The sequence below is a fragment of the Andrena cerasifolii genome, chromosome 10 (assembly GCF_050908995.1).
Source record: "Andrena cerasifolii isolate SP2316 chromosome 10, iyAndCera1_principal, whole genome shotgun sequence".
Lineage (NCBI taxonomy): Eukaryota > Metazoa > Arthropoda > Insecta > Hymenoptera > Andrenidae > Andrena > Andrena cerasifolii.
This window is the reverse complement of record NC_135127.1, coordinates 7,811,135-7,833,519: the sequence shown is the minus strand read 5'-3', so window position 1 is coordinate 7,833,519 and position 22,385 is coordinate 7,811,135. Positions and strand designations below refer to the sequence as shown.

The 22,385-nt window shown below is 38.6% G+C and overlaps 3 protein-coding genes across 3 annotated transcripts; all 3 read right to left on the bottom strand.

Annotated features, from left to right (window-relative positions):
• Positions 1–3,139: 3,139 nt before the first annotated feature.
• On the bottom strand, positions 3,140–8,083 carry LOC143374158 (odorant receptor 13a-like). The gene is made up of 7 exons (XM_076822087.1): positions 7,889–8,083; positions 7,232–7,484; positions 5,910–6,013; positions 5,368–5,703; positions 4,661–4,936; positions 4,196–4,236; positions 3,140–3,176 (listed from the first exon to the last, which is right to left on the bottom strand). The coding sequence occupies exons 1-7, from the start codon at positions 8,081–8,083 to the stop codon at positions 3,140–3,142; spliced, it is 1,242 nt and encodes a 413-aa protein (XP_076678202.1).
• Positions 8,084–9,070: 987 nt separating this feature from the next.
• LOC143374157 (odorant receptor Or2-like) lies at positions 9,071–13,033 on the bottom strand. The gene is made up of 6 exons (XM_076822086.1): positions 12,773–13,033; positions 12,030–12,282; positions 11,127–11,230; positions 10,281–10,616; positions 9,223–9,498; positions 9,071–9,149 (listed from the first exon to the last, which is right to left on the bottom strand). Exons 1-6 carry the CDS (start codon positions 13,031–13,033, stop codon positions 9,093–9,095), a joined length of 1,287 nt encoding a protein of 428 aa, XP_076678201.1. The 3' UTR covers positions 9,071–9,092.
• Positions 13,034–15,206: 2,173 nt separating this feature from the next.
• LOC143374156 (odorant receptor 13a-like) lies at positions 15,207–20,862 on the bottom strand. Its single transcript, XM_076822084.1, has 5 exons — positions 20,214–20,862; positions 18,734–19,006; positions 17,555–17,869; positions 15,857–16,132; positions 15,207–15,549 (listed from the first exon to the last, which is right to left on the bottom strand). The coding sequence occupies exons 1-5, from the start codon at positions 20,403–20,405 to the stop codon at positions 15,481–15,483; spliced, it is 1,125 nt and encodes a 374-aa protein (XP_076678199.1). The 5' UTR covers positions 20,406–20,862; the 3' UTR covers positions 15,207–15,480.
• Positions 20,863–22,385: the final 1,523 nt, after the last annotated feature.

The window sequence follows — 22,385 nt, the reverse complement described above, 5'->3', positions numbered from 1 at the left end:
TACAATTAAGCAGCTATGAAGAGTTTTTCGACAGAGATACAAGTCTCTCGCCACGGTTAGTGAATGCATACTTTGTTTAAAGATTTTCGATCTTTTCAAAATGATTTATACATTTGTACAGCTGGATTTGAGACTATAGTGTTGTGACAACGTTCAGTAATCACTCGTATGCGTTTTATTTACGAATCGATGCATAGTTACTAATAAAAATGCCTTTTATATAGGTTAGATTACCCACCGGGATCCCTACATTATCCACAAGAAGTTCCCGAGTGTGCTGTTTGGACCAGGAAATTCGCCGAGTTAATAGGAATACATGATACTAAAAGAGGTGGCACGGCCTGAGCCGAGCGAGAGAGAAAGGAATAGTGCGCGACAAGGAGGGCAACAGGTGGCGTGCGCGAGAGAGAAAGGAATAGTGTGCGACAAGGAGGGAGATAGAAATATTACGCAGTCACTGGAAATTCACTAATTTCTCATTTCCTGCGAATATTTTATGAACTTTTAGAGTCGCGTCTCAAAGAATAGACCCTTGGCTACTTTCCTATGTGATCGTTGCGCAGATTTTGATTACAATTAATTAGTTATTAACGGTTCTTTGAGACGATGACGAGAACAATGGCGCCGTCCTATGTAGGCACTCAAGCTTCGTCGATTGTTGGTGCATTTTCTAGACGTAATTTATCAACTTTTGCAGTTTCATCTTACAGTATGGACCCTTGGCTACTTTCCTATGTGATCGTTGCGCAGATTTTGATTACAATTAATTAGTTATTAACGGTTCTTTGAGACGATGACGAGAACAATGGCGCCGTCCTATGTAGGCACTCAAGCTTCGTCGATTGTTGGTGCATTTTCTAGATGTAATTTATCAACTTTTGCAGTTTCATCTTACAGTATGGACCCTTGGCTACTTTCCTACGTGATAGTTGTAATGATTCCGATTACAATTAAGCAGCTATGAAGAGTTTTTCGACAGAGATACAAGTCTCTCGCCACGGTTAGTGAATGCATACTTTGTTTAAAGATTTTCGATCTTTTCAAAATGATTTATACATTTGTACAGCTGGATTTGAGACTATAGTGTTGTGACAACGTTCAGTAATCACTCGTATGCGTTTTATTTACGAATCGATGCATAGTTACTAATAAAAATGCCTTTTATATAGGTTAGATTACCCACCGGGATTCCTACATTATCCACAAGAAGTTCCCGAGTGTGCTGTTTGGACCAGGAAATTCGCCGAGTTAATAGGAATACATGATACTAAAAGAGGTGGCACGGCTGAGCCGAGCGAGAGAGAAAGGAATAGTGCGCGACAAGGAGGGCAACAGGTGGCGTGCGCGAGAGAGAAAGGAATAGTGTGCGACAAGGAGGGAGATAGAAATATTACGCAGTCACTGGAAATTCACTAATTTCTCATTTCCTGCGAATATTTTATGAACTTTTAGAGTCGCGTCTCAAAGAATAGACCCTTGGCTACTTTCCTATGTGATCGTTGCGCAGATTTTGATTACAATTAATTAGTTATTAACGGTTCTTTGAGACGATGACGAGAACAATGGCGCCGTCCTATGTAGGCACTCAAGCTTCGTCGATTGTTGGTGCATTTTCTAGACGTAATTTATCAACTTTTGCAGTTTCATCTTACAGTATGGACCCTTGGCTACTTTCCTATGTGATCGTTGCGCAGATTTTGATTACAATTAATTAGTTATTAACGGTTCTTTGAGACGATGACGAGAACAATGGCGCCGTCCTATGTAGGCACTCAAGCTTCGTCGATTGTTGGTGCATTTTCTAGATGTAATTTATCAACTTTTGCAGTTTCATCTTACAGTATGGACCCTTGGCTACTTTCCTACGTGATAGTTGTAATGATTCCGATTACAATTAAGCAGCTATGAAGAGTTTTTCGACAGAGATACAAGTCTCTCGCCACGGTTAGTGAATGCATACTTTGTTTAAAGATTTTCGATCTTTTCAAAATGATTTATACATTTGTACAGCTGGATTTGAGACTATAGTGTTGTGACAACGTTCAGTAATCACTCGTATGCGTTTTATTTACGAATCGATGCATAGTTACTAATAAAAATGCCTTTTATATAGGTTAGATTACCCACCGGGATTCCTACATTATCCACAAGAAGTTCCCGAGTGTGCTGTTTGGACCAGGAAATTCGCCGAGTTAATAGGAATACATGATACTAAAAGAGGTGGCACGGCTGAGCCGAGCGAGAGAGAAAGGAATAGTGCGCGACAAGGAGGGCAACAGGTGGCGTGCGCGAGAGAGAAAGGAATAGTGTGCGACAAGGAGGGAGATAGAAATATTACGCAGTCACTGGAAATTCACTAATTTCTCATTTCCTGCGAATATTTTATGAACTTTTAGAGTCGCGTCTCAAAGAATAGACCCTTGGCTACTTTCCTATGTGATCGTTGCGCAGATTTTGATTACAATTAATTAGTTATTAACGGTTCTTTGAGACGATGACGAGAACAATGGCGCCGTCCTATGTAGGCACTCAAGCTTCGTCGATTGTTGGTGCATTTTCTAGATGTAATTTATCAACTTTTGCAGTTTCATCTTACAGTATGGACCCTTGGCTACTTTCCTACGTGATAGTTGTAATGATTCCGATTACAATTAAGCAGCTATGAAGAGTTTTTCGACAGAGATACAAGTCTCTCGCCACGGTTAGTGAATGCATACTTTGTTTAAAGATTTTCGATCTTTTCAAAATGATTTATACATTTGTACAGCTGGATTTGAGACTATAGTGTTGTGACAACGTTCAGTAATCACTCGTATGCGTTTTATTTACGAATCGATGCATAGTTACTAATAAAAATGCCTTTTATATAGGTTAGATTACCCACCGGGATCCCTACATTATCCACAAGAAGTTCCCGAGTGTGCTGTTTGGACCAGGAAATTCGCCGAGTTAATAGGAATACATGATACTAAAAGAGGTGGCACGGCTGAGCCGAGCGAGAGAGAAAGGAATAGTGCGCGACAAGGAGGGCAACAGGTGGCGTGCGCGAGAGAGAAAGGAATAGTGTGCGACAAGGAGGGAGATAGAAATATTACGCAGTCACTGGAAATTCACTAATTTCTCATTTCCTGCGAATATTTTATGAACTTTTAGAGTCGCGTCTCAAAGAATAGACCCTTGGCTACTTTCCTATGTGATCGTTGCGCAGATTTTGATTACAATTAATTAGTTATTAACGGTTCTATAAGAAGGTGACGAGAATGTACTTTTGGGTAATGTTTGTTAATACTATAAACAGTAAAAAAATAATTATTTGAATAATATATACATATGTATTACAACGCTACAGTTGCCTGATATATATAGGTGTTTTTTTTCTGAAGCCGCTTTTATTTTGCAGTGATTCTGGCCGTAAGAAATTGAATTGTGTAATATCCTCTGAAATTGATACTTTGCCCTGAAAAATATCGAATTTCTGACTGCCTAGTCCCCTTGAATGGAATTTCGATTCGACCACTTTGCTAATAGGAAGTGCCACTCTTGTATGTGATTACGCGAAGGAGATTGTACTGTATCTCAAGTAGAGGAGAAAATTTTGACACTTTTTTTAGATGGCTTAAGACTTATTATTAGGTAACTTCTATTTACACAGTTTGAAGCTTTGTAAGGGACACATTCACTGCTTTTGCTTTCATTCCTGCTCTTCTTTTCAAACACTTCTTGCACACGTCAATTGTCACGTAAGATTACAAAACTTGCAGTTTTTCAATTCTTACATGTTAAAATTGTAGATTTATAAATAATATAAAGTATCACGGGGGTTACATTACCGTACGAATTCGAAATTCGTAATATAATACTTTTTCTATAATTACCCTTCGACACACGCGAGCAAATTAAAATGGAGCACAGTTTCTGCGTCGGAATTTTAAGAAAGTCTTTCGACCACTTTTGCTGTGCACCTATGGACAACTACCATTGCAGGATTGCTAATTTGCGTTTCACTTTTCTGTTAAGTAATTGGAACGAGTAACGGAGTTTGACACACGATGATATTCTATCTTCAATGCTGTTTTCATATTAACTTCGTTCTCATATGTCAAGCATTGGTAATTTAATTCATTTATCAATCTTCCAATATCACTTGTATGTAATAAATATACATTGTTACGTATGTTCCATGTCCAAAGATGACTGCCTTAGCAGAGTAAAATAGGACATTGCAGTACTAAGGACCTAAAACAAGAATAAAGTGCTTATGAAATAGGCAGGTACATCTCTGGGAGAAACGTATCAATTGCCTTTCCTAAATCATTATGCGCGAGGAGTTAAACAATCTCTTATTCTTCTCAGCAAGTGTGCAAATGCATATAAAACATGAAATAAATGATACAAAGGAAGATTATTGACTTGTATGAAAAGAACATTATTTCAACAATAACATTAAGTACATACACTAGCGATTGCAGAACAAACAAAGCTTTCTTTAAGCAAATAAATGATTTATTGAAAATATTATTCTGCTATAGTAATGAAACTGTACTTAATTATAATTAGGAGTGAAAGTTATAATTGTTATGTACTTAGTTCTTAGAAGAAACAATACAAATTTACGAAAGTGTTTTCTCGCAAAACATTGGGGTATTGAAAAATGTCTCACCCCAGTATATGTTTCCAGGGACACAGTGCAGAATCCGTTAGCTGTTAAATGGCAAGCTCTAGTGGATCTCATGATGATGATTATTATATTTTTGCGCAGAGATCGGCCAGTTTTATTCATCGGCAAAGTTGCCCACGGCCCAGAAAATATCGCTGGACCAATGTCGGTGCTCTGTCGTATCAAGCCGTCGCAACTGTACGTGAACATGAAGAGTTGACACAAGGTGCCAGCCATGTTGAGTACCAAACTAACATTTCGGGATGGAGGTGAGTCTGACTGCATAAAAATCCAAATAATTACATAAAGTGTTAAAGCAATAAAGCACGATTTTCTGTAACTAAAGAATACACAAAATTCATTTTAACTTTGAAATTGAATGACAATTGAGGAGTCATTGTAGAATTAAAAAAAAAATTATCGGAAAATATTCTACGCGCTAATGCTATACCATAGAATTTTATTTTCCACACGTACAGTGTTTTCTACAAGCACTCTTCAATTATTCTTTACTATAAAATGAATTAAAACACGAAATTAGAGAAGAACACGATTCTTGACAATTCGAGATAAATTTTGATACAGTGTTCGGTTCAATTAATCGACGCCCGTGAATAATTTCGGCAATCGAGGGCCAAATTTCAATCAATCATTACGAATGCATGCAAGGATATAGTACATTACATATTTAGAATGCATTGCATACTGACCAAAAATATTTGGTACCCCACGAGACATATGATCATGTCCAGAAACAGCACCTGCCCAAGCACGATCATTGTAAATATATCCTCAAGGTTTTTACAGTACTCTGTGAGTGCCTGATGTTGTCGGACGCAGCGCCTCAACTTCGAGTAGCACGTATCCGTGTAACTTAGGCGCCCTTTGTCAGAAACTGGAACATCGATGTTCATCTGCACGATGTAGTTTAAACTCTTCAGCCTGTGCTGCAGTATGCGAAATTGACTAGCAACGTGCAAATTTAACAGGCACAAGAAATTATCGAAGCAGATGTAACACACGCCAACATGGTAAACGCACAAAATCTGCACAGAGATAATCCACTGTCAATATCCTGGAATTTGTAATCCATTTTGGCTTTAAATCTCATGGGATCGATAGTTCTGGCAATTATGGTTGTGTACGGATGCAACAGATGGAGAATGATTGTAAACGTTTAAAATCTACTAATGGCATTGATACTTTTCGATATTTTCCTCAATAAAGCCTGCAGCATCGAAATTGACAGTACCTGTATGATAAACAGTGTCTCGAAGTATGGTGACATAGCTGTAGGAAAGTCCACCCACATATTGAATGGCAATGCCCTTTCGGATTCGTTTTTCCCAACATTTGCTAAAATAGGGAGAAAGAAACGTTCTCTTTCAATACACATTGCAATTTAAACTAAATAAGCGTGCTTCAGGGGTTACATACACCTAGGACCGTGAAAAGAGGGGACTTTTTATAATTTTGTTTGCGTATAAGTAATTTTGTTAATCAAAAATCGTGATATGCGCTTGAAAGTTTATAATTTAAAGAATATTTTCCAAAAGAAGAAATGACTGTTGAACAAGGCAGGGTCATCACGTAAGGAGTTTGAAAAATGTACCTTAAGGGGTCATTCTACTTTGAACCGCCAAAAAATTAAGCTATTTTCAAAGATATTTTTCTCAGTAAATGCAATATACAATGAAATAAATCTTTTTGGTATTTATTAAGCTACTCTTATATTACACAAACAAATTTAAAAAGAATTTTTGCAAATTGTTTTAATTGATTTTTTTATAGTGTCAATATGGCACCAAAAAAAGAGGTATGTTCACGGCGTAGGTCATTTCTCGGATTAGGCTTATCCGAAACAAAAACTTACAAAATATTCTTAATCTGTATGAGTGTCGCTATACCCCCTAGCTCATTGTACAATTTTTGTTGAAAAGTTAGAAAATGGCGCCGATTTGAAAAAAGTGACAAAACATCCAAAAGGATGTATGTGTTCTGGGGCGTTCCATGAGAAGAATCTCAGTTATTTATCAACAAAAAAATTTAATTGAGCTAGGGGCTATAGCAACACTCATACACATTAAGAATCTTTTGCAATTTTTTGTTTCGGATAAGCCTGAGCCGAGAAATCACCTATGCCGTGAACATACTCTTCTTTCTAGGTGCCATATTAACGTTGTAAAAAAACAATTAAAACAAATTGTAAAAATTCTTTTTAATTTTTTTTGTATAATATAAGAACACCTTAATAAATACCAAATAGATTTATTTCATTTTATACCTATTGTATTTACTGACATACAGCTTAATTTTTCTGCCGATCAAAGTAGAATGATCCCTTAATGTATGTAGACACTAGACTTTATCATACACTATTTTGAAATTTTTCATTTTTAAAAAATGATGAGTGCTTGAACTTTAATTCAACCCCGCAATGCAATGTCTCAGACAGTTTTTTAATGATTAAAACCTAAGATCAGCAAGGATCTATTTACTCATTTATTTAAATCCATGGGAGCTTCACAAATATGAATTATTCCGAAACATTGATGTCTCAATGATCATGCTCACCCAAAAGAGGAGTCACCATGTACCCAGCACAAGTGCCCTGAGCGCAGAAGCTCAGAACAACGATGAAAATGGCGCATATCCTCTTGCAATTATCCAAAATCAATTTCTCTTGGATATCGTAATTCGAGTGCCAGAAGTTCTTTTCCGTGAACGCGACCAAATCGTAGAATTCCATTCGGTGCACGTACAAAACCGCGATCTTGAAGAAAACGATCATCAGGTACAAAATGTTGCAGGCGATGTACACGCAGTCCTGAAATTAGATAATTCTGATTAAAGAAATATTACAGTGAAGTAGATCTCTCAGGCTTCATACTGCATCGCATTGAGAGATTATGATTGTACCAATATTCGAGGCACTACTGTGCATAGTTTCACCGATTTCAGCATTTCATATGCAACAATTCTGGAGCATTGTAGTCACAAAATATACCCACGAAGAAATTCCATTAAATTTAGGACACAGGTTTTGGGTACTTTTTCTTTTTTAAAATATGTTTTCTTTGTCAAAGTACCTAAAATATGTATCCCAAATTTAGTGCAATGCCTCAAATATTGAAACCTTCATACGTACATCTACGAGTCATTTCCACTCCCCGATAATAATTAATACCAATTGCGCAAGGAATGAGTGAAAATGAATTATCATTCACTTACATTAAAGTTGCCCCAAGAAAAGTAAAAATCCCGTATCGCGATGCACGTGGCAATAAAGATTGCCCCGACCGTGTAAATCAACGCGAAGTTTCTGCGACGCTGTTGAGCGAGGTCCGTTGCCATCCACAAGCCGACTATCTTCATCAGGAAGCACGTCCAAACGATGGATATGTCTTTATTCCGCATCAACCGCATCGCGAACTTCGAATAAGCTGGCGGCGTTGCCGTTTGTCCCGTACGGAGGGCTTCCCACCATGGATACTCGAGAAATGTCAGAGGAACCAGTTATCCACTGATAACCCATTTCCATCTGTCCAGTGCCCCTTGAGCAACGATCACAAGTCTCGGGGCTATTCCTTCCACGCGCCACGTGTCCTGGCAGGCGTGAAACAAAGGTATTGCAGAGCCCTGATCGGTGGTGAATTATTCATGGTCCAAGGGTGGTAATCAAAGCACCCCTGCCAACAACAAAGAACGTAGAGCAACCGGGACGGTGCATCGAGTAGCGTACGATCGCGCTCCCTTCGGAAACTTCCTCCCAAGCTATCGGCAAGTTTAGCTGCCAATGCGAAGATGCCTTACACTATTACCTAACGAGGATGGACTATTACCGTGGACGTCACACTTTGAGGGAGCGGTGGGTGAAGCAAGTATTTCTTTCTAAAAATTTGGGCAGTGCTTTCCTTGTGTATAAGTTTATTGCTGGAAACGGTCATATTCTTTTTCAGTTATCCTTGAAGTTGTTAATATTGTTTTTTGAGTATTGTTTTTTTATTGGGATTTGAGTAAAGTGACAACGAAGTTAAATTATTTTTTGGTAAACGAAGGAGAATCCAGAAATCAGTGACGAAATAAAGTGAACATATTACTGTTACATAGAATTTTAGAAATATAAGTGAAACATATAGACTTCTTGTCCTTTTTATATCGTTAAACAGGAAATGTTGAACTGTTAAGGGAGGATACAGAAATTATTCAGTGAATGATATTTTGATTATCACCTGCTATGAGAATCTTTATTTATATGAATTATTCTTGTAAATAATGTACACGAGTTTACTTTTTTCGTTCCATAATATATTATTATCGTTTCAAGACAAATACTCTCTCTCTCTCTCCCTCTTTGCATTTGATAGAATATACAAATATTCAGCTACCATTACTCGAATAGTACTACTCAGCTCCTTAATTTACAACTGAAATTTCAATTAACCATAGACTGCCTTAGTAGAGTAAAGTAAGACATGGCAGTACTGAGAACCTGGAACAGGGAATTTTAAAACTGATGTTTTGGATTTGTGGCTGAGAGATTTGGGAAGAAAGTGATTGAATACCTTGGTACAGGTTTCCAGCGAGACAGGGAAAAACCCACTGGCAGTTAGACAGCAAGGTTTCTGCGATCGAATAATGACCATCATCAAATCTTTTCGGAGTGGTAAACCAAGCTTAGTTATAGGTAAATGCACCCACGGCCCTGAATAGACTGCTGCCCCGATGTTTACACTTTCTTCTATCAAACCATCGCAACTATACGTGAAAAGTAGTAACTGGCAAATGCTGCCCGTTCCACAGAATATGAAAATAAGTCGTCTCGTAGGAGCTGAATCAGCCTGGGGACATATAAGACAATGTGGGTGTTTATTAATATGCCTTAAAAAGGACCATTTTCATGCAAAATGACCCAAAGTTTTACTTTGAGGTAAAATGTCATTGAGGCATCACTGAAAATGGCACTGTTGGCGCAATGTAGTACTAATTTCATGAGTGAGGGCAATTTTATTTATTAAATACCCTTTTAATAAAGTAGCGTATCTCAAGAGTATAACCACCAATTTTTAGCGAAAAGTATTAAAAATTAAAAAAGTTATGAATTCTTAAGCAAAAAAGCTTTTTCTGGGGACTCAGTTTCAATTTTTTTTTTTAAACGTGATGATACTTTAAACTTTAAAGGATAATTTTCAACGATGTACACATATTCTACAATGTTCAAACTTTATCACGGAATGTTTGCGACTTCATTCAACAGATTTTAAACAGCAGCTAATTGAAAATTGACTTGGTCGAATCAACCGAGTATGACAAGTACGTTTAAAAATAATTAGCTCGTGTAAGTAATTTTTGCTTCAGTTTTTCTGTTATATTTTTTCTAAAGAATCGCGTTTTCTCTAATTAAATTATTATTTAGGGAAAACTTTCATATAAAATTTTCAATTTTTCAACTTCCATATTCGAAATATGGTTTTGGTTTAAGAGAGACTAGCTATTTAGCACTTAGAGTGCAAGTGTTTCCATGAGCTTTATAAATTCTGAGATTCTCATCGTGCAATACAGGGGAATAATTTTATTATATTTGACAGTTTTCATGCCGTGTATGAAAATGACTAATACGAACCAAAAATGTCTGATAGCCCACTAAGCACAGCAGCAAGCTGAAAACGAGCACGTGCCCCAGTAATATTTTCGTAAATATGTCCTCAATTTTGCAACAGTACTGGATATGCGCTTGGTGCTGTCGTACGCAGTTCTTAAACGACGAGTAACACGTTTCCGCATAATTTAACGGAAGTTCGTTTGATGTTCCATCCTCCAACGACCTGGTATTTGCGCCACATAGATTTCTCATCCTGTATTGCAGTATACGAAATTGAGTAGCTGCGTGCAAGTTTATTAAGCACAAAAGGTTGTCGAAGCAAACGTAACACACGCCAACGTGGTACAATGACAGAACCTGTGTAAACAGCAAGCTTTTCGAGCTTCAAGTTTAATTAAAAACGAGTATATAAAACAGTTTGGTAATGAAGAGTATTATCTGGTGTCTATAATCGAGTCGGAGATAAAGAATCATCTCTGGAGCCTCATCACTTGAATATTTCGATAATCAATCTGGTCAGTGAAAGGTGAGTAGTATTTAGTAACAGTTTTAGTATTAATAATGGATATTATCATGTTGTTGCAGGAGCTTCCTCCATCGAAAAAATTATTTGTTCCTTCGACTCGACTAAATTTCAACTAATGAGGAACACCAGGTCGTGTCTCGGTATTCCTGATTTTGCGGCGGAAGTGTTAAATCAAAAGAATTTTAGATGTGATGCGAACAGTAATTTGTGGATGATCGACGAGAGAATTTTTATCAAAGGCCTCCTAACTAATGAGAGAAAATGTTTAAAAAGTCAACTCCTTAAGGACTATCACGTTTCCATATAAGAATTTCTACGAAAATTGTTAACAAGTACAGTACCTGTAGCACGAATACTATCTCATAGTATGGTGTCACAGATAGAGGCAGGCTGACCCACATATTGAATGGGAGAACTCTGTCTGAGCCATTTCTTCCTAAATTTGCTGAAATACAGATACTCATTCAGAATTTTGAATACGTAGTCGCATATGGATCTGTAAACTTCATAGTTTTTACACAGGGTGTCCCAGAATAGAGGGACAATCCGGAACATGCAGTATCCTGATGTAAGAAGGCATCGAAAAGTCCTTTACCGTTTTGGGATCCGAGGTTTCGTTCTCGAGATATTAACAGTTGAATATTAGCGGTGCAACTTCCGAGTCAGTTGAGCGCGCGGTAGCGTACGCTCGCGCGCAATGCCTCCTACGTGTGCGTGCTAGGGGTCACTGCGCCGCGTCAGCTGTTTCGGCTTGAAACCTCGCGGCCCGGGACTTGTACCGCTAATATTCAACTGCTAATATCTCGAAAACGAAGTCCCGGATCCCAAAACGGTAAAGAACTTTTCGATGTCTTCTTGCACCTGGATGCTGGATGTTCCGGATTGTCCCTCAATTCTGCGACACTCTGTATAAGTGTACAATCACGGGATCTTTGTATACCACATTGTCTAAAACAATAGTTGACAATAATCTAACCTCGTTGTGGTATATTCCTAACAGTTCTCTATTCCCTAATTAATACATTAATTTATTATTGTTTAAAGAATAAAATTGCATTAGCAAAGTACATGTACACATAGATACTGTGGGGATAAGAATTTTGCTACTGACCATATTATCTACCAAATGCAATTCTCTTATCATAGCCATCGGTTCTATTTACTTCAATGATTATCTAACTAATGGGATATTCAGCGTAAAAGTGTTGTGGTTACTTGGTGATGTGTGAAATTAATATGCTCACCCACAATAGGCGTTAGCACGTAGCTGAAGATTGTGCCTTGTGCACAGACGTTTATGATAGCTAGGAACAATGTACAGATTTGTTTGCAATTGGCCAACAGCACCGATTCACTGGCATCGTAGTTGGAATGCCAAAACTTGTCATGCGTGTACAAAAGTAAATCGATGAACTTCTCTCTCTGCATGAATACAACGCCTAGTTTCAATAAACACATGCTCAGACATAGAAGATTGCAAGCTGTGTAGGCGCAATCCTGGAATATCAAAAGTGTCTCCTATTAAAAAAGTATTTATCGTAGCTTTCTGGATCAGGGTATCATTCTTTCAAAAAATCTATCTAAATTAATTTTCACTTCGAAACTCAAATGTAAATGGAAAAGAATTACGTAAAACGAACCATTTCTTTGTAACGAATTATTCAAACCCTGTTGCTTAAACTATACAAAAAATTATAGCTCCCCAGAAAAAGCAGCTTGTTGAGAAGAGTATTAAATAAAATACATATATTTGTCCTTAAATTGCAAACAGTTTTTTCAAAATATCTTCCTACATACATGGGGTCACAGATTAATTACTCCTCTCATTACAAACCAAAGCTCATCTTCAAATTCTACAATCTACAGAAATCAGCTTCACTTAGGCATCAAATTTACCTGAAAAAGTGCATCTCAAATTCCAATAGGACTTCTACTGTGTAGCCGAGCATATTAAGGTAGCGTGTGACGAGAAGGAAGAATTACTTACGCCAAAGTTTGGCCAGGAATAATAAAAGTCCCTCGTCTGGACCCACACCCCGAACAGAATCGCGATCACCGTGTAAATCAACGTTAAATCCCTCACACGTTGTTCCTCCTTGTCCTTCGCTAGCCAGAGGCCAACGATCTTCATCAAGAACGATGTCAAGAGTATAGAGACATCTGAAGTGTGATGAGCACGCTTGTCCACCACTGAACGATCGCAAGTGCGAAGTTTCAGCTGCCCGGAGGACTCGAGGGGTCTTCCCATCTTTAATGGCAACACGTCAGATTTTACAGAACAAGACGCCTCTATCTATCATAGCTGTTACATTTTTACCCGTCGGGTACCCGGCTACCCGAAACAACTTCAAGCAATTGAATGTTTTATTGTCTGTGGTATTGTTTGATGTTAGCCAAAAATGATCGAACAATACCACATTCAATGGCTTGAAGTTGTTCCAGGTAGTCGGATACCCGATGCACGGCTTAAAAAGTAACGGCTCTACTATCTAGCATTACATCGATCGATCGAGCTCTGGTATCGTCAGTCACACGCTTTTGTCCTATGTGACACCTATCTTCCGCGAGCGGAGCAGGGTTAACGACAAGGCGCGTTGGGCGTGATGCGGTATGACAATCTTTCAATGAGGGTAAAAAATGATATGCTGGATCGATTTGTAATGTATAATTCAGACACCAGCCTTTGACACCCTGAGGGTTCGTTCCGTTTCACGCATTAAGTGCATAGATCGTAGCGCAGTCGCTGCGTGCATTCATATCGTTCCGTTTCGTTGCTGCGGTTCGCGCGTTCTCGGAAACGGGACGGTTAACTACCATGTATAAAGAAACGTTGATTACAATAACCCCGATATTATTAAATAATAGTGATAATGAAATCAGCACCTGTGATTCGTCTGATGAAAGCGAAAATGAAGACGATACTAACTTGCCGTTTGGAATCGGAAATATAATACATATCATTAATTATAAACAAAACACACGGAGAGATTATGTTTGCCTAAGAATTGACAGATTATATCAGATTATGTAGAACGTATCGTTCCGGGATACTCGAGAACAATATTCGAAGAACATTTTCGGTGGGTAATAAGTATATAATTATACATTTGTATTAAAAAAAAACATGAGATGAAGTTTCTTCAAAATAATAACGCAGAAAAGTGGCAGTTGTAATCATTAGAGAATTAATTGTTTTTATTACTTTACATTCAATTGTGTCAGCTATTGGAAATAGAGAAATTAAAATAATCAAGGATCGTAGAAAGAAATACGCATGGGCGCAGTAACTGCTTTTCGTCTGAGTTTCAGCGTTTGCTGCACGCTCGCTGCATTGGAAGTGGAAGGATTCTAGGGAATTCGCTGCACCACCGATGCGCGCAGTAACCAAAACGGAACGGGGTGTCTCTGCACTTCATGCGCAGTAAGTATGCGTGAATCAAGAAGAAGGGGCTTCCTGTTACGTCATTGTAGCACATGTTCCACAGAAGCGGAGCTGGCGCCGGCGAATGTGTCATCACTGTCACGCGAGTGCGGTATACTTAACTAACTTAACTTTCACGCGATTTCGCTTGAGTGGAGTGCGAAGGTGATGGATACTGTTGAACCTCGCCGACGTTCGAGTTTCTATGGTGTTTTAAGGGGGGAGGCCTACCTAGAACTTTTCTAAAAATCGATTTTTCGATTTTTATATTTCCTTGAAGTACAACGTCTTGAAAATATTCCTTGAAAGTGTCAAGTTAATCCGACCAAAATTGACAAAGTTATACGCGTGTCTCAGACCCAAAAAGTTAAGTGCGTTTTCCTCAAAATCAGGTTTTCAAAAGTCGATGAGCAGGCTTATTTTAGGGTTGAAAATTTCGTGATTTTGCGATTTATAGCATATTTTGTTGGTGGCAACTGGGACTACAGAACTGTCGAATCACAAAGGGTTATAAAATTCAGATACCCCCGCATGATAATATTAAAGATTTGGTATGCTAGTTAAAAGCAGGAAATGTCCACCCTGCACTAGAACAAAATACGGAATGTTCCCACTCTTTGCCTAAGCATAAGAGTCTGTCGTCAATGTAAAACAAGAAATTATTTCAGAAGAAAAGTATACAAGAATATATTGTTTCTTTACTGATAGACTAAAGTATTAAAACTCAATTTTCTCGATAACGCTGTTTTGTGACATTCCCTGCATTTCCCCCTACCCTTTAAATATGAAAACTGCTTGCGACTATTTCTTTATCCTTCTGCTTATGTATCTACTATGGAAGATCAGTGTTATTTGCGACAGATTCGAGAAGGGAGTGATTCGTTAAAAGTGAAAGAAGTTGACGGATGGAGGTGGAGAATGCAAAAAGTCATTGCGCACAACTACATACATACATAAAGAACAGTGTTTTCGTACCTTACAGTTTAATATCTGAAATATTACTTGGAGAATTTCACTTACGACGTGTTACACCAAAAACGTCATAAACTTAGGAAATACATTTAAGCAGAATACAAATGATAGATTGCATTGTTACACACCAACGAATTGCAAAATCGTGACATGCCTTAGAAATTCAGGCATTCAAATCGAGTGGTACAATTCGTCGCACGTTACTTTTATGCATTTCCCAACGAATAACAACGGTCAGGTTTATTTTTTCATTTTAAACAAACATGTTCATTTCACAAATGTACGCTCGTTTTAGCGTCCACTTATTGCTGTTGTACCGTAGTGGACGATTCTGTCAGCAATGTAAAATACGACATCGCGGAACTGAGAACCTGTAACCGACAATTCGAGATTGCAAATCACAATGAATGGTACATGTCTCTTCTAAGGAATGCTCCCTAGTAGTTTCATACGAGGCATTGAGAGCAAAAACGGATTACCCCACATTTTTCGCGAAATTCATTTAATAGCACTAATGTATTCCAATAAGCTATACTAATCAAATAAAATAGGGAATTTATTTTCAATGTGGGTCGGTCCGATTTTGCTCTAAATGCCTCACGTAACGTTTCAAAATAATAATTTACATCACGAAGAAAATTGCGAAAAGTAGGGGTTGTAGGAAACCAGATCACGTACCGCAGTAGATGTTTCTAAAGACACGGGGAAGAATCCACCAGCAGATAAGTAGCACGGGTGCTTCGATCTCATGATAATCAGTTGCATGTCCTTTCGAAATGATCTACCAGTTTCGTCCATTGGTAAAGTAGTCCATGCCGCCGAGTACACAGCCATGCCTATGTTCGAGCTTTCTTCTATCAAACCGTCGCAGGTGTACGTGAACAATACTATTTGGAAAAAGCTGCCAGTTATGTGTAAGATGAAGATGAGGCGCCGCGGGGTGGATGATTCTGCCTGTGTGGCACAAAGTGTCAAATTGAACGTGAGAGACAAAGATTTCAGAGTGGGAGAAATGTTTTTCAAGCTTTCTAGATTATACGAGGCATATTCATGTATCGCGTTACTCATTAATTGAGGCGATTAAATGGAGGAGAAACTTAGCGTGAACTCTTAAATGTGCACACATTATCGAATCGCAAGCACTGCTACGTGGACAGGCGATACAATTAAAGTGGAGTGTAATTAAAATCAGAAGTTGTCTGATATTTTCTTATATGGAGTAGCATCATCAAATTATTCGATATGAGGTTCTGTTGCAAAGGAAAACTACAACTGCACCATACGATTATACATATAGGCAGACACCATGACTGTTATAAGAAATTTTTTTAAAAGTTATGGTACAAGAGTTAATATGTTTAATTAAATGATTTTGGTTACGAATAATCGTTACAAATGATTGAAATTTGTTTGGTTACTGGTATTCATTACCGATGGCGGGAATTTTATTGGGGTTACGAATAACCATTATCGATGACGGAAATTTAAGTTTGCTTACCAATAACCAATATAAATGATCGGAATTTTGGTTGGTTACCCGTAAGCATTATCGCTAACCAATATCGAAGGCAAAATGTTTTTCTGCTACATTCGATCAGAGTCAATTATTGTTATTAACATTACTGATAATTAGTATTCACTGACAACGTGAAAAAAAATAATAATAAAACTTATATATTTTATTCAGCAAACAATGGCCTGAAAATTTATGAAAAAAGAATAGGATAAAAGATATTGTAGTACAATTTACCGGATATTCGTAGTCAAAATGAAATTTTTCGTCATCGATAATGATTACTGGTGGTAAAATTGTAATCATTCATAATGGTTAGTCGTAATTAGAACAATGAAAAATTAATATTTTTTAATCATTTCTATAACTGCTTTCCGTTTAAATTAAAAACCAATTTTAACTTAATTACTTTTTCCATTTTTTTTAAATAACTGTCGTTTTTGATCTCTGCATATAGGTACATATTGATAACATAAGGAGAATGGACCGTCGGAAATCATTTGACTTTGCTTGCATAAAAACTATTAATAACTGCAGAATGTACCAAATAGGAGCAAGTGTCAGGTATGTAATATATTTTCAATTATGAAAAGGAAAAATGTTACGAAAGGAAAAATAAATACAGGTACGCTCTTCAATCACAAGGAAATGGCCCCTTGTTACCACTGCATTGCCCCTTTAATGTAAAAAACGTACCTAATTACGGAAGACTCCTGTTTCCCCTAATTACCTAGCTACTGACACTTAACCCCTTTGGAACTTCCACTCTAGAATGAACTTTTGCACGACTTTGGACTTTAGGCAGTGGCGGGTACAAAGTACCTTTTAGCGACTCCCCTATCAGAATTAGCGTCCGTACCTACCATAAATATTTGGTATCCAACCAAGCACATTAACACACTGAAAACTAATAGGTGCCCGAGAACCGTCAGTGTGAATACTTTCTCGATCTTCCTGCAGTATTCGATTAGCGCCTGATGCTGTCTAACGCATCTCTTGAACATTACATTGTGCCTGTCATTATGCTCCACGACATCCGTTTGCTCGTCAATAGGTACCCACAGTTTCGACATTCTGTACTGCAGTATGCGAAACTGGCAGGCCACGTGCACGTTTATCATGCACAAGAAGTTGTCGAAGCAAACGTAGCACACTGCGATTTGGCACACGCACAGCGTCTAAGTAAACAGTAAGTAATTTTTTATGCCGTTTAATCAGTGCAATTGGTGATCTATAGCCACCTGAAGCTACTTTCTATCGTTCTCTGTTGCCTCTAATTAACATGTTTCATGCCACATCCGCCAACCCGTTATATTTATCGTAAGAGAAAGTTCATCGACTTGTCGTTGAACTTGCACAAGGGGAAAAGGGAATGAGAGACTGTAAAAATGTCAGAAGACTATCATTTATCTGTAACTGATCATGGCAACCTGACACATGTTAATTATTCTCGAGTAATCGTCTAATGTTCGTGTGATGTAATATAATGGTCAAGAATACCTGAAAGCCGAACATTAGTTCGTAATATGGTGTCTCACTTAGGGGTAGATTTACCCACATATTAAATGGAAGTACTCTGTCCGATTTGTTTCTTCCACGATTTGCTAAAATATAAATGGAAAGACTGAACATATTTTCTGGAGCCACGGGACAAGTTTGTTGCATTTCTTCCAGCGTTCATTTCATTGATTTCTCATCACAAAGCTGACTTTTTAAGTCACTGTGAAAGGGTATAGCCGGTTGAGATGGTCAAATGTGCCCCTGAACCGAATTCAACTCGCGACGAGTCATTCGAAAGCTTATAAAAAAAGAACCATTTGTGGCAAGTGTCAACTTCGTATCTCGACTCGAGGAGCAGTAAAGGGAACAAATAGAAAATCAGGTTTTTGCCGAATTTTTACTGTACTAGTGCAATGAAAAATTTTGAAAAAAATCAGAGACATTTCTGTTACCGAGGCACATATTGGGGAATCGTTTCAGATTTTTAAATTGAAGATCCAAGCTGTGAAAAGTAAAAAATGCTGAATTAAGTCAACCTATACAGTTAAGTCAACCGACTCACCAACGATGGGCGTAAGAGCGTAATTGACCACAACGGCTGGGGTAACAAAGTACGTGAAGGTAACGCACGCGGTGAAGAACTTTCGACATTCCGCTATAAGAGATTTTTCATAATCATCGTAATTCGAGTGCCAAAAGTTCCGTTGCGCGTACAGAACCAGATCTGCGAACTCTAATTTATGTATGAACAATATGCCAGTTTTGTACAGCCCCATGCCAATGCATAGAATGTTACAAGCCATGTATAGGCAGTTCTGAAATCGAAATATTTAAAAATTTTCCTCAACATTCACGCCGCGAGACCAATTACAGTCTTCCCCGGATTATCGCGAAATATTTGGGACCGAGGAATTCTCTGTAAACCGGGGCAGTGGAAGTAGTTAGCACCTAATAAACTGACCCTTGTCAGGGCCCTCGCCCGAACTGTCTAACAAGGAGACTGATCGACATAAACCGAGAGTGAGGGAAATAGCTAACCAACGGGGGACCCTCGGTCGACGGGGGATTGAGTCATTCAGTATTACATATGAAACTTTTCATACTACTGATTACACCTTGATGAGAGTATTACCGATGGATTGCTGGGTGTAAGTCGACGAAAATGAGTCCGAACACGAAGCAACTCGGTCTATTTTTTATTATGAAAACACGATTGGAGTTTCAGTTCCCCGGTTTAAGTGTGTGAATTACAACATTTAGTGAACGTAGTGACGTTCATTAAAAATGGACTGAATTACTTCGCGTTCGAACTCATTTTGATCGAGAAACCATAAAGAATCCGTTGGTAATACATTCGTGAACATTTATCAAAAACATGAACATTTTATTTTTGGGTACTGGGTATTTTACCTAGCCCAATGGTTTTATTGCTCTCGGCAGTTATCGGGCGGCCTACCCGCGACCAGGAAGGAAGCAAAACTGTGGGGTGGGTAAGTCTTTCCCGATAATCCGGGGAAAAAAGCATTTAAATAATCCGAGGAAGACTGTAGTACTGAGTGTCCACTAAAAAAGTACTGTAAGCGGGGGTGACTCTGTGACTATTGCTCCGTACGTTTATACTTCCCTGTATCATTCACAGGTGAAAAGTACTTTAAACTTCACAAATTCGCTGAACGTCGAATGTGAGGTTTCGCCTTTAAACTAGTCGATTGATATTTGGAAAACATCAAAAAGTGTTGCAAAGCCACCCTCGCTTACGGTACGAATTTTTCATTTTTTTCACAGCCACCTCTCATTAGTCACAAAATCACCCCCGCTTACGGTAGATTAATATTTTATTTCCCACATTCCCGAACTTATATATATAGTAACAAATGTGTTTTTAACAGTTTCTCCGCACCATTAAAATCTGCCGAACTATACGGTGCACCTTTTAATAACTACTAGCACCCTACAAAACGGTGATTCTGATAAACAGAAACACTGGTTTCAGCAGTCCCATTGAGTAATATGTGTACTCACGCTCACGTCACCCCAAGTGTTATAAAAATCCGCTATGTCGACGTACACGCCGAAAGAGAGCGTAACGACGGTATACGTTAACGCGATATTCCTGTAGATTTGCTCTTGCCGATTGGCTGCCAACCAAATGCCCGAGAGTTTCATCAAGAAGCACGAGAGGTCGATTGAAATATCCCTGCTCGTCGAAAGCATTGTGGTGCACCAGCGACCGGTCTATGACTTCAAACTCGGGCACGATCTTCGGGATCGATAGTCGAAAATTGCGACGATGAAGTGCCTCGGTCTGACATCACTTTGATCTGGCGTGGCCAGTTATCCGCCGATCACGAGTGTCCCGTGACCCTTTCTTATGCACGACGTTCTGCCGCGGCACCCAGCAGCGTGACAGCATAAAGGAGAAGAATTTTTGCACCGATGAATTATAAATGCAGCTGCCCTTCGTGAAAACGCGCAACGGGTATACTGTCACGCGTTAACCGTTGGAAGGAGCGAACTTGTATGTAGTATCCGGTGGGATCTTCCGACGTAGCGTGAAATGAAAATGATAGGGGAAGGAAATGACAATGAAGCACCTACTTAGGTATATGTATAGCTAATGTTTCGTTACCAAAGTTTCAGTTATGCTCGAATCACGTGCAAGTGTGAGTCGTTTGCTGGATAAACGTGATCTGAACGAAAGCGTGGGATTCACTATTCTACTGGTCAGCGGTAAAAGTACGCCAGTAGGATAGGAGTTGGAGTAGTTGTTCCCAGCCTGTGGGTTGCGATCCTCAAGTGGGTCGCGAAGTGTTTTCTGGGGGCCTCGCCACGGTTTTGTGGGCCTTTTTTTAAATATTATTAAGTTAGAATTATATTTTGTAATACCTATTTCTAATTTGTTTTCTGTGCCTTGTTGAATTTACTTTACCTTACATGGGGGGTCGCAGGTTACTTAAATATTTTAAAAGAGGATCGCGACTCCAAAATGGTTGGGAAACACTGTGTTAGAGTCATTGGGGATACCTTGTAATAGGATCGGGATGTGATGGTGTAATAGATTCCTTGCGCTCTCCCGATCAAAATCATATCAAATGTCATGCAAATCGGACTATTTTTAACGAAGTTAGATGGAGATTATGGAAATCAATTTTTCATCTTATTTCCTTCATTATGGTCCGAATTACGTCGTTATTGGTGTTATTTTCATCGGAGAAATATGAGGTATCGATTGGAATCGTTTTCGCAGAGATATGATGAGAAATGAGGAACTGAAGATTTCTCACTTCCTCATGGGTATTCCAACCCCTTCGAGGATCGAAAGCCATAAAATCCGGCGAGGCACCGCGGGGGGTTGACTTCGCTACGGGAAGCCAGGCGACATCTCTTGGAGTCCAGGCGCTGGAGGATCACCCTACTGAGGCAGCAGTGGATTATCTAAAAGGAGCATTGGAAAGAGTATGCAAGGATAGAGAGTAGCTGAAGACTGTTGTTAAGGAGGTAGGTTACCATCCAAATTTTCCAAAATTGCATTTTAGGATGTTTGCATATTCCGCTAGCTACATCTTTTCTACGTGTTTTAAGCGCAACCAGGCCCAGAAATTTAAAAAAATTGAGGGAATTACAGTAAAAAATGTACGAGTTGCGTTCCTGAAGAAATTATCAAACTCGATTTTCTCCAGCACGGAAATTCGTAGAAAAATATTTTATTCCATGCTTTTCATTTGTTTCTGCATGTAAACTCGCCGCCCTCTCGGCTGTACCACTTATTGCGGGACACCCTATGTCACGGTACGTCATGCCAAAAAGAGTTAAATCACGTTTTGTGACACGGCACAAGTTCCCGTGCCATTCTGGCGACCTATTTCAAAGTGAAGCAATCAATTCTTCTGAACCAATCCCGCGATGTCATGAAATTCCTGCCGTCGGAACGCGCAGCATGCTGCAGGAATTACAAAAAGTTTAAAGAATTTCCACTTTACAAACTTACGAGAGATCCCACGGAATTGAGGCTCGTGTTCTGAATAATTCTGCGACCACGCTTCAACGCGGATTAATATTAAACGTTACAGTAAGTTATGCCTTTGCTAGTGACTAATGGAAATTATTTTATAATTATTTATGTAATATTATTACGTTGGAGTTTTTTTAAATTAAATACGATGCACAACTGGAGTGTGTTAAACGAAAGTGAGA